This window comes from Ziziphus jujuba, chromosome 8 (genome assembly GCF_031755915.1).
Source record: "Ziziphus jujuba cultivar Dongzao chromosome 8, ASM3175591v1".
Classification (NCBI taxonomy): domain Eukaryota; kingdom Viridiplantae; phylum Streptophyta; class Magnoliopsida; order Rosales; family Rhamnaceae; genus Ziziphus; species Ziziphus jujuba.
Genome location: NC_083386.1, coordinates 28,481,206 through 28,498,996, shown reverse-complemented (window position 1 = coordinate 28,498,996; position 17,791 = coordinate 28,481,206). Strand labels below are relative to the sequence as shown.

Sequence of the window (17,791 nt, the reverse complement as noted above, 5' to 3'; positions counted from 1 at the left end):
AGTGGAATTCTGAAAGCAACTCTGCACTGTCAGAGATTCCTAATTTTGATTATAACTCAGCTTTCCACTATGTTGTAATTTCCCAACCCAATTTGAATTAGATATTCCCCAAAGAACCTTAATCAACTCTATTTGGAATATTGCACAATTTGAATCCACAGATCAAAAATCAGATTTTATTCATGCCTTAGATAACCTTTGTTTATATATATATATATATATATATATATATATATATATATATGTATATATACTTTTTTTTTCTTTTGACATGAAACTAAAATGCATACCTCAAACAAATATATATCTTTTTTTTTTTTAATGCGAAGCTAAAATATATACCTCAAACAGCAATGGAAAAATAGAGAAATTTATAGTTCTATGAAACGAAATAGGAAAGATAGAGAATTTGGTTTTGGATTTCGTCTACAATATAAATTTATGAAGCTTTTGATTTCATCTATAACTTAAATCTATGGAGTTTTAACGAAGTCATTTGAAATTTGTAGGTGCGGAAAGAAGAAAAAAAAAATGAAAAGGGTTAAAGTGGAGTGAAAAGAAGGGAAAATAAATCTTATATGATATTTTAAAACCAAAATCTTAACCATGGATAAAATTTAACTGTTAGTATTATAATATTAAATGTTAGTAAAATTTAGAAATCCTAAATAAAAATCTCTATGTGTGTGTATACATATATATATTTATATATATATATATTAGAAAGAAAAATAATAATAATAAAAATTCGACCAAAATAAAAATAAAAATAATAATAATAATAATAGAAAGTGTTTGGTTTTGAGGATATTATAGGGACTAGAAAGCTTTATCACGGGGTATATATTATTTTGTCAGCTAAGGCGTGCCCTTTTCCATTTGAATTTAAAATCCCATGACCATGAGGCATGAGTGGAGAACCTTCCAAAAAAAAAAACAAAAAAAAAAAGGATTAAATAAGACTTAGCCAATCATGATGAATTATTTCGTTTCAAACAGAATAAATTATATAAAAAAAAAGGAAGACTATAATAAATAATAATAATTTGAAAAACAACAAACTCTTCTATTTATATATATGTATATATCCTTCAATCATCATCTGCATGAGTGGAGAACCTTCCCAGAAAAAAAAAAAAAAAAAGATTAAATAAGAATTAGCCAATCGCGATGAATTATTTCGTTTTCAAACAGAATAAATTAAATAAAAAAGAAGATTATAATAAATAATAATAATTTGAAAAACAGCAAACTCTTCTATATATACATACATCCTTCAATCATCATCTGCATCATGATCCTTCCTATTGTCTTCCTCCTCCATCTACCACCAAATATTGATTTTTGTTGAGTTCGTTGACTTTGACCCCATCTTCCCGAGTTTGGCCCAGCCGACCACCATCCTACCTGGCATTTGTCATCCTTATTATGCCACGTGGTCCCACCCAACTTCTCGGGCACCATTAAAAGATGCCCAAACCCAGAACCAAATTCTCTCTCTTGTATTTCTGGAATCTGAGAATCACAACACACAGGCCGAGAACCAAATTCTCTCTCTCTCTCTCTCTCTCACACACACACAGCTAACGATGCCGTATTGCGAGGTTGAGTCGCAACAGAGCAGTGTGGAAGCCGAGCTCAACAATGGAACCAAGCTTTTTTACAGAACCTATGGTCGTGGGCCGACCAAGGTCCTCCTCATCATAGGTCGCTTATTGATTAGTTATTATTATTATATATTTTTTTTTTTTTCATTCTGTTTTTTTTTTTTTTTTTTTTTTTTTTTTTTTTTTAATTTTCTTGTATGGGTTTTCCGAATTGGTTTCGATCGAAATTTTGGGTGGGGCTGAGAAGTTTTTTTTTTTTTTTTTTTTTTTTTTTTTTGGGTCAGGACTAGCTGCGACCCACGACGCTTGGGGCCCACAAATCAAGGGATTGACGGGCACCGATACGCCCAACGATGATTCAAGGAGGGTCGGAGATTGTCCAGACAATGAGGCTGAGGCTGAGGCTGGTGGTATCGAATTTTGTGCCTTTGATAATCGTGGTATGGGTCGGAGCTCCGTCCCCACCAAAAAATCTCAATACACGTGAGTTTATCAAATTTGTTTATTCAAAAATTCTTCATCCTACTACTTTCTTCTTCTTCTTCTTCTTTTTATTTTTTTTTATTTTTTTTCCTTCTCATGGTTTGGTTTTAATTATTTATTTATTTATTTATTGAATTTTGAATTTTAGTCTTTTTGGGGTTGGAGAGTTTGAATGCTCCATCGTATGGTTTTTTGCTTTCTTTTGCTTTTGTTTATAATTTATGTGTTTGTGATTTTTCGGGTTTGTCCATATTTCCAATATCAGATTAGCTTTAGAACCCACATTTGCATTTTGCTAATGTTCAACGACGTAATCTGATAGAAGCCATTGAGTTGTCAAACTCTTAATTTGTCACAAAAATAAAAATAAGAACCTTTTTTTTTTTTTTTTTTTTTTTTTTGGGGGGGGGGGGGGGGGGGGGGGGGGGGGTTACTTTTGTGCTATGAAAAGTCCTAGTAAAGGATTGTGATTTTGTGTCATACAGTACTGATATGAACAGGCCTCTACTGAATGTACCTACTACCATGACCATGAGCATTTGGCTCAGTTGGGGTTGATTTTTCACTTTTTGGATTTTGATAATATGACGGGATTATTACCTTGCTGGTGGTTATGTTTTTCAGTAAACAAACAACTCCAATACGTGAATTAAGTTTAAAAGACTCAACTTTTGAAAATGGTATGTCATTGTTTGATGCAGAACAAAAGTAATGGCAAAGGACGCTATTGCTTTGTTGGATCACCTGGGCTGGAAAAAAGCTCATGTTTTTGGTCATTCGATGGGTGAGTTAATGACTTTCAAGCTGAATTTACTAAATATGCCATCAAATTTAATTGTTTATGAATTAGATTTATAATCTGATCGAGCTTTACTATCAATAACAGGAGGTATGATAGCTTGCAAGTTAGCAGCAATGGTGCCTGAAAGAGTTCTATCATTGGCTTTACTTAATGTGACAGGTGGAGGATTTGAATGTTTTCCAAAGGTATATATTATTCGGGATGATTACATGAGTATGTGGGCCTATGCCTAAAGAAATATCTTTCAATTCTCAGTTTCCTAACTGACCGGTAATGAATTAAGAAAAATTGGTTTGCATAATAAGAACGTAATAGGGTACACTAATCCATAGAAAATCAATTTAAAAGTATAAAATTGAAAGTGCTGTGAGAGAATTTGAGATTGGGCAAGTTGGGACATAAGTATTCTACCTCAACTTTAAGCTGTTGCTGAAGATGGAAAATGTCCAACATAATTATAGATTTGTACGAAGTATATAATTTTGCAGTTGAACTTTTTTCTTAATAGAAGTTTAAGATTATCTTATTTCTTGCAGTTTGACCGACAAACATTGTCCATTGCAATCCGTTTCTTAAGGGCAAAGACTCCTGAACAAAGGGCTGCTGTTGACTTGGACACACACTACTCAAAGGTGAAAATTCTCTTGATTCTCTCTGTTATTTTTTTATAACTAACTCCTGATAATAACCAATGCTGAAGATGAGATTACTTAAGAAAACTGTAGTAGAAACAACTCTCACGATCACACTCAATAACAATGTGCAGGAGTATCTTGAGGAGTATGTAGGATCTGCCACAAGAAGAGCAATTCTATATCAAGTAAGAACCAACCTTCCTTTTGCTGGATATTGCAGAATCTTTCTATTGACAAATGGAAGCAGATAAATTTAAACTTAGCACTAAATCTTTACGAAATGGAATAACATTTCGTAATTTTCTTTCACTAAATTTAAACTTAGCACATCTGTGACTTTTTGTTTTTCATTTTTCATTTGAGAAATAGAAAATGGGTGGTGTCAGTGATTCAAAAGTGATAGGAAGCATCTGAATTAACTCACCATTTCCAAGATGCAGTTGTTTGCGATCATGAAATAAAATTTTGAGGATAATGTAAGGATCGAGAATGCATGGCAGTTCTGATCTGGCATTGATTTATCACAAATGCCACTGCAACATTTAGACTGGAACTTTCATTATTTTTATCTAAATCATGTATTCTGCAGGAATATGTGAAAGGAATAACAGCAACTGGGATGCAGTCTAACTATGGTTTTGAGGGTCAAATCAATGCATGCTGGACACATAAAGTGACACGAACTGAAATCGAATTGATCCGATCTGCTGGATTCCTAGTTTCAGTCATTCACGGCAGGTGCATTAGTCAACTTTTTAAACATTGTTCCTGCCTTTTTTTTTTTCCTGGACCCATATTTAAAATGTCTAAGCATAGTGCATCAACTTCTGACATCCGTCCGTACAGTTTTATGAAGTCTGTTGGTTTTCGTCTAATTGAACAGTTTACTGGACAAAAAAGCATTCTATAGACATGCATATACGTTTCTTGAATCACATTCAACTACTAATTGCCATCTTACCTCACTCTCCCTTCTACCCCTTCTCTTGTGCATCTCATAGAACCTCAATATTTGGTTTTGCATGCTGTCTCAAGAAAATATGATCATTCACCATAAAAAAACAGAAGATATTATGATTATTTATAGTGTGTGGATTGAATATTGGACAATGACAATACCTACACGTGCATTGATGACATAATGTGCATAAGTTGCCTGTAATTTAACTAGTATAACTCTTTTGGAAAATTTAGAGTTTTTAGGGAAAAACTCCAACAAGTCCAGGTTTTAAATAAAAACAACAAATAAAAGTAAAATCTAAATTTCCACTGAATTTTCTTTCATGTATAGGTATGATGTTATTGCTCAAATATCTCATGCAAGAAGACTGGCAGAAAAACTGCACCCTGTTGCTAGAATGGTGGATCTTCATGGAGGGCATTTAGTGAGTCATGAGAGGACAGAAGAGGTATGCGTGATGAACATCTGAATATGAATGGTAATGGTGTATCTTTTATGATTGACAAAATGAAACCTGTGAAATGATATGCATGATGTGAAATTAATTGCCTATGCTATACACTGCAATGAAACCTGGTTCTTTATTTGTTTCAATTCAGGTTAACAAAGCTCTAATGGAGTTGATCGAGGCTTCAAAATTGCATATGAAGCCACATGAGTGGACAAATTTGCCTAACAAAAGCTCTGGTAAGTATTTGAGATAGAAACCAATAACCAATCTTATTTTCTACATCATTAGACTTTTATCAATGTTAACAGTATTGAGGTATCACCCTAATAAGATGATTCGGTTATTGCTAATGTTAAAGAATTTTTATTTTGGTAATTAATCTAGGCTAAACTTTTCTCATCCCACAATAAGATTATTGTGAGAACTGATCAGGGCAAAGTAAATGATAGTAGCAGTTTGATTAAGCAGAAACTTGAATCAGCTGTCACATGTCTAACATAGAATTTTATAGTCTGTATGACGATTACCAGCTAAAGAAGTATATTATTTTGTTCCAGGGTGGATGCAGACGAGGTCATCAACTAGCAGAACAAGTACTGAGGGAGGAAGCGGTGTGTCTTTCATGTGTAACATGTCAGAGAAGTTATACCTTTGCCTATTATACTTCGTTGGTCTCTTTGCGTTGACATTTGATTTTGCAAAGCGGACTTTCAAAAGAATAAAACCAGTTAGAGTCGGAGCTACTCTCACATAATCTTACAGCCAGTGAACCCCCTCATTTACCGGTAAAGTCTAATTACTTTCCTGCCACTAAAAGTTTAATGTCCTTAGTTAAAGTGCATATTTTCCATAAAAAGTAGTTAAGCAGTCAATTTGTACTCTTTTTTTTTCAGGGGTTCTTTCATTAATTTTTCATCCTACTGATGCAGCGTATGAATTTAAGCAGTTATTTATGATGTTTACGGGACTTGAAGAACAATTATCTTCGTTAATAGCACAAGGTTCCTTAGCTTTGCATTAGGAGACAGAAATGGGGAGAAATTACCACAGCGCTCTCTGGACTCCGGTGGGGTTACCTTCACTTGCAAAGTACAATGCTAACATGATGAGCCTTCACAGATTACAGCTCCAAAGTGGAGATGAAGGGCCAAACCATTTCTTTTGTTTAACCATTCTGCTTCTTTGACTGGGCAGAACAGAAAGCGTTCGGTGTAATTAATATACCACCCATCGATTAAAACATAATTTAATGGGATTATAAAGTCGAACCTGTAACATTATAGTTTTTGAGATATCAATATGAGTAACAATATCAATAATTGAAAAGGAAAACTTCATTTATTAAACGTTTGAATTATATATATTACACCATAAAGAAACAATAATGTAAAAAGATTTCATTTGACAGAATTTGAAAAGGTATTACAATCTGTACAACGTAATCCTAAGTGAACAATCTATGGTAATGTGCAATATCAAAATAAAATGGGAGAAATATTAGTTATGAAAGTTATAAACTCTTGTATTCCTTAAATGCAAAGTTATAAACTCTTGTATTCCTTAATTGCATTTCAATTGGTACTCTTTGTTCTTCAGAGAAGGAAAAATTGCATTTCAATTGACTTAATAATGCATTTGGGTTTTTCATTAATGAATGAAAATAAAAAATAAAAAAAATCAAGGTTATGTTATACCGAGAAACATTAACGTAAAGCGTAGAGGTTTTAGTTTGACAGAATTAATGGAAAAGATGTAATTTGAGGCCCTGCTTTTCGTAGAAGTTAAGAGTAAGTTCTTCCTTGTGAGGTGTTTCGTTGATAGAAATGCATGTAAAGTAAGAGGAATATTTATTTTTGAGGTTTTTTCTTCTAGTTCTGCTATAGAAAGTACTGCATTGCTGGAAATGAAACTTAAAGAGGAGAGAAAAAGCAGGGATGACATGTTTGGTAAAACTTAAAAATAATGGTCTTTTTTCTATTTCCTCCTAGTTGGGTAAATGTGGATTTTCCAAGTTACAACAATCCGTTCTGTTTTTCTCAATTCTTTGTTCGAAAAACCGTTTTTGATTTTTTTTTTGAAACTTAATCTCCATAAAAATGGATGAAAATTTTTAAGAAGAAAGATACAGCGAAATTTTAAACATGTGAAGAAAATTTGAAAACCTATTGTTAAAGTTAATTTCAAAAGTCCAAATTTTAATATTTGTTCAAGAAAATCATTTGTAATACTAATAAACTTTGGAGTAAACTTCGTTCTTGATCTCTAAAAAAATAAAAAATAAAAAAAAGGGAAAAAATGATAAACATGATTTAGAAGAAGAATTTGGGGAAATTTTAAACATTTTGAGATATTTGAAAACTATTCATAAAAATTAATTTCAAGAGTCCAAGTTTTTATATTTGTTAAAGAAAACTGTTTGTAATTCTTTATTTAAGACTTTGGAGTTCTTAGTCTCCATTAAATGGATAAAAATAATTTAGAAGAAAGACTTGAAGCTTTCATAAAAAGTTAATTTCAAAAGTCCAAATTCTTATATTTGTTAAAGAAAATCATTTGTAATGCTTATTTGGAAATCTGGATTTTGGAGTTCTTAATCTCTACAAAAATGGATAAAAATGATTTAGAAGAAAAAAATTTGGAGAACTTTAAATGTTTTATGAAATTTGAAAATTTTTTATAAAAGTTAATTTCAAATGTTCAAATTTTTATATTAGTTCAAAAAAATGTTTTTAATACTTTTTTTTAAAACTTTGGAGTTATTAATATCCATGAAGATGGATACGAATGATTGGAAGAAATATATAGGAAAATTTTAAATTTTGGGGGAAAACTTTGGAAAACTTTTATAAAAAATTAATTTATGCAGTCCAAAATCTTATATTTATTCAAGAGAACAAATTAACTAGTTTAGTTTAAACTTTCCAGTTCAAAGTCACTAAAAAATTGGATAAAAATGATCGAGGATAAATATTTGGAGAAATTTTAAATATTTGAGGAAATTAGAAAAACCTTTATAAAAATTAATTTTAAGGATCCAAATTATTATATTTGCTTAAGAAAACCATTTTTAATATTTTATTTGAAACTCTAAAGTTTTTAATCACCCAAAAAATGAATAAAAATGATTTAGAAAAAAGATTTTGAGAAACTTTAAATATTTTGAAAAGTTTTGAAAAATCTTTATAAAATTTAATTTTAAGAGTTCAAATTTTTACAGTTATTCAAGAGCACCAATTTGAATACCATAATTGAAACTTTGCAGTTCAAAATACCAAAAAAATTGGATAAAAATGATCAAGAATAAAGATTTGAAGAAATTAGAAATTTTAAACATTTAGGTAAATTTAAACATTTTTATAAAATTTAATTTCATGATCCCAAATTCTTATATTTGTTTTGAATATTTTATATGAAATTTTGGAGATCTCAATCTCAAAAAAAAAAAAAAAAAAAAAAAAAAGTGCAGATGGACAGAAATGATATAGAAGAAATATTTTGGGGAAATTTTGGAACAATTTATTTTTACTTTTCTCTCTCTTCTATTCTCTTGCATAATATTTTAGTAGCATTGATAATTGTTAGGAGATAATATGTAAAAATATATATATGCATCTCTCTCTTCTATATATATATTTTTTTCCCTTCATAACTCAAAGGATTCAACATGAAGCTGAATATCTTAGAAGGTATAACAACAAAAATATGATATTGCAAACTGTAGAGAAGCAGAGTAAAAGATCTTCATTTTTCATGGTATAACCTTTGATCAGATTCAACACCACCACCCAAAATAACAAGAAGAAGAAGAAACTTTTGTCTGAACAGTTTCAAGAAGAACAAAAACATGGAATTCAGACATAATTGCATGTTAAGCATGCAAGAATTTCAAACAGAAACTCTCATACCCAGGACTATTATACATCAGAAACATGAAATCTAAACAAAATCATTGATAAATTACTAGAGAAACAGAGAGAGAGAGTACCTGGCACTTGATTGTTCATGAGGGACAGAGCGATGTTGTTGTGGTTCTTTGCTTGGTTAAGAAGTTGTAAATCAAAGGAAGAAACTTCCTTTTTAAATTCAGGAAGAGAGTGATAGAAGATTCTGTTATTAGATTCCCTTTTAAGCAATAAAAATGAGGCAGCATTGCCCAATATACCATTGGAATATACTTTTATTCCAAAGCGAAAGACAATGCAAAGCCAAACCAGTACCTTGTTACCTCTTGTTATGTTATTTCCTTCAAACTCTAGTGGTATTTTCGTCAATTAAAACAGAACAAATTACGTGGTTTCCTCCACATTTCTCAGAAGACTCCAATTGGTTACTAAAAACTATAATTAGGATGGTGATGACGTGCTGCCAAAACGATTGGGCAATCAAGTCATGTGACCCTCACGTGAAAGCCCCTGCCGCACTTGCCCTAATATCCTGTTCTCTCTGCTTCGAGGAGTTTAGTGGGTGCAATGGCAGCTATAACTTCCTCTTTGTCTGAAAGCCAAACCCAACCGGAATTCAGCTGGTTACCCTCTCTCTCTCTCTTCACTCTCTTTCTCTCTGAAATTTCGTTTCTTTGTTTGGATTCTGTTTTTCTTATATATTAAAGCCTGCATTTCAAGTGGGTGTTTCTGTATTTCAATTTTCAAGCCTTTTTTTTTTTTTTTTTTTTTGTTCTGTTTGAATTTTTATGTGCTCATCATCTCTTCCGAACCCACAAATACACGTAAATTTAAGATTACGGTTGAACCCTTTTGATATTGCTCTGTGTTAAATTCATTTAGTATTATGTTTCATGATTTGCAATATGGGAATTTTCTTTTTCCATATTCCTTCGAATTAGTCTTGTGCAATAAAATGTTTAATATCAACAGCATGTCGTTATAATAAATATTTATATGCAAAGATTTTTCCATAGTAGTTGTGGATTGTAGAACATGCTGTCAGATCGTGTATCCTGGAACTTTGCTCAGCTTAGAGGAAAAGTAAAAACTCAATCTTTAGTGTCTAAGTAAAGAAAAATCCAATCTTTATTAGTGTTTAATTATTCTTAAAGAAATGGATTTATCCAGAAGTAAAATTGATTAAGAATTAAGAGATTGTTTGAGATATTTCAAGAATGCACTTCTACGAGGGGATACTATGTGGTACCAATTATAATAATGACTGGGTTTCTTGGAGAATCTCTATGCTACTCAATTACCTGATAAAAAGTTTTCAAAGGTACTTTATTCATAGAAAAATAGAGTTCCTTGGTTCGTCCTTATATGGTTTATCCATTTATCGTTTTGACATTACTTTCCTTGTAAATGGATCGTCTAATTCTTAATGAAACTTCGTATGCAGTGACTTGGAAGTAGATTATGGGTCAGAGGAAATTGCTTCAATGGTCTATGCTGCATTGGCAGTGGATAAGGAGGTAGTTCTTCATGAATCTCAAGCCTTTATTTGGAACATGTAAACTAGATCCTTATTCAATTCCATTGCTAATTGCAGTTGCAACCGGATAAAGTGAAGAGGGAGATAATAGTGTCTAAAGGAAAGCTGTCAGTGTAAGTATATTTTTTCTGCAAAAAGGAAAAATGTAATTTTGTTACATTATAATAATGTATGAATACCAAATTGTACCATTTGTGGGTTAATTATATATATTACTTCTGAACTTCTGGTTTTTAAATTTAAAATCTTTCTGAATGGATTTCCAGTATCAACCATATTTAATTTTATTTTCTATCCTTGCTGAAACAGGCATTTTGAGGCAGTTGAGCCCAGATTTCTCCGTGCATCATACAGTGCTTTCGTTGATGTCCTTACACTTGCCACGAAGACAATTGAAGAATTTGGAAAAGGAATAGCATTGTAACAGCCTAAGACTTTTTATCAATTTACAGTGCTTTAAATGCTATGATCTGTATTCTGTTTTAGTAGTTTTACAATTGTTAAATGCCAGTTAGATCTTTTTCAAGCATGGGTTAAGTTTCACTAAATTGGCCAATGACAACAAGGTATTGCTTTCAAATAGGAATTTCACTGCAGAAATGAGCTGCTATAGAAATAAGCCTTCCTAGATACATGAAAAGAAAGCTGTACGAATGCACAGTTTGATGTGTCCGTGGAATGATGAGAAATTATTATTTCAGCTTCTCTAATTTGTAATCATTCAAGCTTGTGGGAAAAGGGTTTCTAATAAATGATGGTTGTCTTCCTTAATCCAATGATGATGCATGTAAGGTTTACCTGCAGCATATTGACAATATTGCACGAACAGGAATGCCTGAAAGCATAATCCAGTTACAGGGCCAAGGAGAAAATTGAAAATGTTTCTATGTTGTCCTCTTTTTTCTGCCCATCGTTGGAAGTGATTTAGAAAAGGTTTAGGTGTTGTGAGTAGGTTGGAGAATTGATTACGGAGTTTGATAAAGGACAAAGAAATTTATTATATTAATATTAAGTAGGTGATAAAATCCGTTTAATTTCATCACTTAGTCATACTTTAGATTTGATCTATTCTTTGAAGATAAAAGTAACTGGATTGCAAAGATAGTCAGCCAGCTTTAAATGGTGTCCAATTGGGACTGTGAAAAGAGTACAAGTAGAAAAAATTTTGGGTTGACCTTTAATGTGCTATACCCCTTTCAGCGTTGGATCTTTGAAAACGACTCTTTACGTTATTTAACAATTTCAGTCTTTTTATCAAAAAAGAAAGAAATTCAGTCAAAAAGTTAACTAAAAACAGTATAGGTTACCACATTGGGCAAAGAATCCAATGTAGGCATGATCATCGAGGGAATTAAAGTGGAATTCAATGGATAACCCACTTCCTCGTTTAAGGTGCTGAATCTTATGCAATCTATGAATGTCTTTTCATGAAACTAAAAGCATATACAATTTCAGCACAGAGCTCAACATCCAAAAAACTCGGAAAATTTGTTGCAAGCAATTTTGCATGTAATGAAAACTATATAGAACCATTACTCAGAATGCCTTTGTGAAATATAATAATACATGATAATCTCATATATATATATATATATATATATAATTGTTAATCGAAAGGAAAGCACGTACTTTATACTGTAAATCTATCACTCAGAAGTAGTACAAAATGTGTATCATCAAAGAGTAAAGCCGAAAGCAAAAACTTTTTCCTGCTTCAGTAGCTTCTTTTTCTTTCAACATCGTCTATTTTCTTAGTATTCGTCCAAGTATGTGTAGAGCATGTCATCTTTCTTTGATTTGCGTCTGCTAAGCAAGGCCTTGAGAAGACGTTTACTTTTGCTGGGAAACTGATCAACCTCTTTGGCATTTTCTTTTTCAGCGTGTAATCGCATGGAAGCTGATTTCCGAGGCTCAGAAGGATACTGCCAATATATGACAACCTCAGTGTTTAGTTTACTAGTAGCATGAACATAAAGAAAAGTAGGATATGGCCACAAGGGTAGAGGTATTAAAATAAGTTTTGCAAGACAAATACATAAGCAAACATTAATAAACTGAAAGTTTGGATGATTTAACCGCACCTATCATAATAATGAAAAAGATTCAGGTAAAATGATCCCATATACTCACCCGCCGTCTTGCATTAGAAGAAGGATTTGGAGTGGTTGGCCTACTTGAGTTCGGTGTGGTTGGCCTACTTGAGTTGGGGGTCATTGGCCTACTTGAGAGAGATCCAGAACGCAGAAGTGGAAACCGGTGCGGTGAAATTGATCGTTTCTCTGATATCCCAGCAAACGTAGTCATCATAACAATAGAAAGTAAAAAAATCACAATTGTAAATTAGATAACCAAGAGTTTCAAAGTATCACATCATTCAACATTGGACAGACCTAATTCTTTTTTTGGCATGGTAGCAGTAAAAGAAAATACTCCAGGTCGCTGTGTTGCTCTTGGTGAAGGAGATGGAGAAAGCCCTTTACTGCATGAGGTATTACTTGAAGTATTATAGCAATCCTTAAACTACAGATTACAATTTAATTCAACATAACATTTACCTGACTGTAGATGTGGGGGTTTGGGTTTCTCTAATTGTAGCTCGAACAGCTTCAGAAATTTAATCAAATTACAGTAAGAATCAAGCCATGTTAAACTATCTCCAAAGTTATGACAAATATGCTAATAAATGGGAGATAAACACATACCATTTTTAAATTGGTGCCAGTCATCTTCATCATCTAGGCTGCACCCTAGATATTTTGATTTAGTGCGGTTGGCTCCCCGCATGGTTTCACCAGCTGAACATGAATCCGAAATATTGTTAGGATCTCTTCATCTTCATTCACAAACACACATGGTTCATGCATGATACAAATATTATGAATTTATAAAAGAGATTAAGAGAAGTATGTCATCACCTGGCAATATGTACCGTTTATGGTACTTTGGAGTGTTTATCACCAGCGACTGTTGGGTAATGCCTTCATGATCAATATATTCTTGGCATGTCCTTAGCCGCTAAATTACCACATAGAAGTACAAAATGTTAAATAACTCTCAAATCTTGGTTTCTTTAGATCCAATAGCATGGCTGGACTTAAATGTTGTTGAAACTTTGCTGTTACCATTCGATGTCCTATTATAACTGTGTGGTAATAAGAAAATAAAGGACAGTTTTCAAATATGTTAGTAGATTGCAACATGTTCACGATGCTCACCTAGCGTTCTATACAAAAGGGTTCCCTTAAAAAGGTTATAATTATTACATTTAAAAGCCTGTAGAGCTCGATAATAAAATATAAGACTTATTGATTAAACTGCATTTTGTCCAGCTGAGCTCTTCTAAATGGACATTCCTCTTGCTATAGCAGTTCAAACCCTACCAAATTTGAATTCCCAAGCTAAAAGGTGTTTAAATTTGTCATTTGGGTACCTTTTTTTTTTTTTTTTTTTTTTTTCTTCCCTACTGATATTATCAAGCAACATAAGCAAGGAAAGGATCTCTCTGTATATATGTACAAGAGAAACTACATTCTATTACATCCCAAAAGATCAACTTCTGTCAATTTTGGTATCAACATGCTCCATTACAAGCTTGTTAAGATTTCATTTCAAGCTAAAGCTGAACCACATATATTTAGTTAATGATTGTTAATTAGCATGCCTGCCGTATATGTTAAATTTTTAGATAGGTCAAGTATAGAACATAATGACACAGTTTAAGGTTTTCAAATAATTACAAACTTTTAACAAATCCGAGCACACCTGTTCAATGCAAGAAACACGAAGTTCTGTTCCAGAAACTTCATCCACCTTCTCATCCAAGATATCATTAACTTTATAGCTTACAGAACCCAAATGGTCCACCGTATTTACAAGAGCTTTAATGGCATAGTCTTTCAATGTCTCCACCACTCTGCATATAGAGGAAGAACTTAGTCTTTTACTTTAAAAGCAACTTAAAGACGGAGGAAAACACTGTCAAAACTTCGGTGTGATGAACTAGAATTGCTCACATCTGTTTTTGGTCATCGTTTGTATAAGACAACTCAAAATACTCTGCAGCGGAGTATAATTGTGACCTCAAATTCTTCAAATCCTGAAAATACAGATGCAGTAAGAGGATGACAACATAGAACCAGCCTGACTACATAAATCTCAAACTCTCTGCCAAAAGACCAAAAAATTATGGAAAACAAGTTGTCTAACAGCCAAAAAGGCTACAAGGATGCACTCAAATTCTGAGTTTTGAGACCGCCAGGTTCAAACAACCAAAGAGTTGGACTTTAATTTGGAAGCCTGGGCACCAAGTTATACAATTAAAGAACAGGAAAAAAACTTACCTTAAGACTCTCAGTAAAGAGCAAACTCTGACGCATAGAAATCTCATCAAAATGTTTCACTTCTCGAGGAATAGGGAGAGTGGATGTTGCCATTTGTGACCATAAAGCAGACTATGAACTATGAATACCTATTCCAAAACAACCAAAATGAGCAACTCAAAATCCAGCAAAAAAGATAATATAGGGTAGCAAGGCAAGAAAATATAAAAACCTAGCATTAAATCACAAATAAAGCCGTTTTCCTATTTTGAAACTCAAGGAGAAACTCCGAGAAATATAAAGCTAAAATCCCATTGCGAAAAAGCACATTCCGAAAAAGAAACCAACAACTAATAAGATACCAAAAGCCGCCATTTTCTAAGGAGTCAATAGCTGTGTCCACCCTCTTTTATACAGAAGAACAGAATAAACAAGCATAAGCAACCATCCAGACAGAAAAAATCAACACAATATCAAAATAAGCATTAAAATTCCATTCTTCTGCAACCATTACCAAAAAAGCAGAGTTTGTCTGAATCTTCACTAATACTCTCAATTGTATTTAAATTTAAAAAGAAACCACATAAAGTAAATGCAACCAAATCCTTAAAAACATCAAAAGCTGTAAATTTCAAAATACCCTCTTTAAGATTGATAAGGTAGTTCGTGGGAATTTTATTTTATTTTTCCCCTCAAAAGATAATTGAGGAAAATGAAAAGCAATTCTCATGTAGTACACCAGTCGGGAATTTTTTTTTTTTTCCTTTTCTTTTTTTACTCAAAAGGAGAAAAGCTGACTCACTTCAACAAGCTAAAACATCCGCATGGTCTCAGTCAAAAATTCACTCACAAAAACATTTTCTCGACCTTCATCAAAGTTTCCACAGCAGCCAAACAAAGCAGACAAAAGTCACAAGCAGGTACAGTCAAAAAAATACAAGAAAACGAAGAGTTCACTAACCTGCCTAATCCCTTTCCGTGAAAGTTCCTACTAAGCAAGTACAACCAAAACCCACATCCCCAAATTCAAAATTTGGAGCTTGAAATCCGAAACCCAAATGGCAAAGAAGGCCAAAAGAGCAGATAAATAGGCCACAAACTCGAAAGTGACCAATGTGGTTTGGTAAAAAGATTTTTGACTAAGCCATAGAAAACGACAACTCTAATGTATGCCTACAGTTTTAGAGATTGCACAGAGAGAGAGAGAGAGAGAGAGAGAGAGAGGAGAGAGAGAGAATGAAAGTAGATGGAGAAACAAACATCAAGGCGAGCACGTCGGCATAGGCAGGGAATCCAGGGGCATTTTGATATTGCAAGAGAGAGAGGGGGGAAAAAAGAGCAAAAGTCTGCACCTTTTGGCTATAGCAAAAAACTGGGTCCGGGGGGAAAGAGAGAGCAAGTGCAAGGTTTCCCTCTCATCATTAACATTCTTCATGGGACCTACTTCCATTTTTTACTCCCATTTTTTATTTTTATTTTTTTATTTTTTTTTTCCCCCCTCTTCCTAATGATGGGTCCTTCTGCTACTGCCTTCCTCTCCTCCAATGCACGGTTCCCCCAAACATGTACATATGGTTTCACTCCCTCAAAAAAAACCCAAAAAAAAATTCTTACTTCTAATTTGCTCTTCTTTTTGGATGTAAAATGATGATAAACAGGTTTGGACTTGGAATTTATAACAACCTTATAAAATCACTGAAAATTCTTCCCAAAAAAACCACATCTTTGCCTAGTAAATAAATCGAGGACGACCACTAATGATCTGTTATTTATTTATTTATTTATTGATGGGTTTGATCTTGACCGCTTGTTTTAATGACCGGGACTATCGGTAAGTATTAGCCTGATGGTAATAAGGTACAATGTAAGACCCACGCGCACTATCCTCGATGTTGGAGCACTGGAAAATCCCACCCACATCGCTGCTGTCTATGCCCTTTGAAGGCACGCGATGGTGGAGGGGGCTTTCTGGTAATGGCGTTACACATCTTTCAAACACCTCCGTTAAGCCTACGCGACACTCCAAGGGCGTGATTAGTGATCGGGAATCAAATGTGAATGTTTGGAATCTTCTAATTAAGATTCCTAATTTCATTTTAGAATTTATAAAATATATTTAGTATTAATTATTTATACAAATTATGTGTTGCCTTCTTATCAATTTTCAAGCTGTCACACTCAATATCACAATTATTATTTTTTTTTATTTCGTTGTTTTGAAAGAAAAATAAACACACTATTTATGATATATATATATATATATATATATATATATCATTTTCACATTGACAATGAGCAAAACCAACTAATAAAGGTCACAATAAAAGCTAATCAAAGCTATTTCTTAAAAGTCCAAAACCAAAACTAAACCCCCCAATCTTTCCACACCATGTCAAACTCAAACTTGGGCACATAAAAATAGTTATATATATATATATTGAAGTTTCAAACTTCGATTTTTTTTTTTTTTCCCAATATTAAAAATGGAAAATTTGGACTCTGATAATTTTGAGTAGTGATTTTGTTAGAAATTTTAATAGAGGTTAATCTTAGCACAAACATAAGAGAACGTGGAAGCACGGTCATGGGAGGTGAGTGGGCAAATCGTGACCGAAAAGACGTGACCTTGGAGGTACTCATTGGCTTAAACACTAAAACGTGGAGAGTTCAGTCTAAACAAAAATAAAAATAAAAATAAAAAAGGCTATTATTCCATACTCCAACCCTGCACCATCCTCCCTACACCTTCTCAAATCTGCAAAACTAGGTTTGCAAAATCTGGGCCCTTCAAATTTTGCTTCTTCCTTCATCTTGGCCCCACCAAAAGACAAAAAACACAAATTAAAGGTGTTTGATCAAACGAGGGACAATCGACCTTTTCTGTGGGGTCGGGGGTTCGAAATTTCCCAATTTTCGCTTTTTGAATCCGCGGCTTCGGTGTGATTATTTCCCTTTTTTATCTGCAATAATTAATTCAGTTGGATTATTGAATGGCTTAATCAGTGGCGTGATTGGTGGAGATTTTAGTGGGTCCCGTAGAAGCACACTGTAATCATTCTCTTTCGTTTCTCTTTTATTATTTATTTATTTATTA

General features: G+C 33.0%; 3 protein-coding genes and 2 long non-coding RNA genes across 13 annotated transcripts; 2 read left to right on the top strand and 3 right to left on the bottom strand.

The window, feature by feature from the left end:
• The first annotated feature begins 1,158 nt into the window (after positions 1-1,158).
• Positions 1,159-6,285, top strand: LOC107409833 (uncharacterized). Of its 4 annotated transcripts, none has more exons than XM_048469792.2 (11): positions 1,166-1,707; positions 1,892-2,090; positions 2,792-2,874; positions 2,977-3,077; positions 3,429-3,524; positions 3,659-3,712; positions 4,117-4,265; positions 4,819-4,936; positions 5,088-5,175; positions 5,497-5,724; positions 5,886-6,285. In XM_048469792.2, the coding sequence occupies exons 1-10, from the start codon at positions 1,590-1,592 to the stop codon at positions 5,691-5,693; spliced, it is 1,203 nt and encodes a 400-aa protein (XP_048325749.2). In that variant the 5' UTR covers positions 1,166-1,589; the 3' UTR covers positions 5,694-5,724; positions 5,886-6,285. The 4 variants fall into 4 exon arrangements, 3 of the variants coding, with proteins under 3 accessions (XP_048325749.2, XP_048325748.2, XP_048325747.2); XM_048469791.2 differs by having other exon boundaries at positions 1,168-1,707; positions 5,833-6,285; XM_048469790.2 differs by having other exon boundaries at positions 1,169-1,707; positions 5,869-6,285.
• Positions 3,827-4,812, bottom strand: LOC132804969 (uncharacterized). Its single transcript, XR_009640346.1, has 2 exons — positions 4,489-4,812; positions 3,827-4,060 (listed from the first exon to the last, which is right to left on the bottom strand). It is a non-coding gene; the product is annotated as an uncharacterized LOC132804969 (long non-coding RNA).
• On the bottom strand, positions 5,919-9,219 carry LOC125421296 (uncharacterized). The gene is made up of 2 exons (XR_007239560.2): positions 8,925-9,219; positions 5,919-6,208 (listed from the first exon to the last, which is right to left on the bottom strand). It is a non-coding gene; the product is annotated as an uncharacterized LOC125421296 (long non-coding RNA).
• Positions 9,220-9,302: 83 nt separating this feature from the next.
• On the top strand, positions 9,303-11,098 carry LOC107407843 (uncharacterized). Of its 2 annotated transcripts, none has more exons than XM_016015165.4 (4): positions 9,303-9,464; positions 10,286-10,358; positions 10,436-10,491; positions 10,688-11,098. In XM_016015165.4, exons 1-4 carry the CDS (start codon positions 9,409-9,411, stop codon positions 10,800-10,802), a joined length of 300 nt encoding a protein of 99 aa, XP_015870651.1. In that variant the 5' UTR covers positions 9,303-9,408; the 3' UTR covers positions 10,803-11,098. The 2 variants fall into 2 exon arrangements, with proteins under 2 accessions (XP_015870651.1, XP_024925661.1); XM_025069893.3 differs by lacking the exon at positions 9,303-9,464 and adding an exon at positions 9,512-10,162.
• Positions 11,099-11,933: 835 nt separating this feature from the next.
• On the bottom strand, positions 11,934-15,981 carry LOC107407929 (protein ABIL2). Of its 5 annotated transcripts, none has more exons than XM_025069909.3 (10): positions 15,958-15,981; positions 14,719-14,846; positions 14,392-14,474; positions 14,141-14,291; positions 13,294-13,393; positions 13,081-13,173; positions 12,934-12,982; positions 12,769-12,857; positions 12,509-12,657; positions 11,934-12,300 (listed from the first exon to the last, which is right to left on the bottom strand). In XM_025069909.3, exons 2-10 carry the CDS (start codon positions 14,809-14,811, stop codon positions 12,130-12,132), a joined length of 978 nt encoding a protein of 325 aa, XP_024925677.1. In that variant the 5' UTR covers positions 14,812-14,846; positions 15,958-15,981; the 3' UTR covers positions 11,934-12,129. The 5 variants fall into 5 exon arrangements, with proteins under 5 accessions (XP_024925677.1, XP_015870754.1, XP_015870755.1 ...); XM_016015268.4 differs by lacking the exon at positions 15,958-15,981 and adding an exon at positions 15,659-15,922; XM_016015269.4 differs by lacking the exon at positions 15,958-15,981 and adding an exon at positions 15,500-15,644.
• Between the last annotated feature and the right edge of the window lie 1,810 nt (positions 15,982-17,791).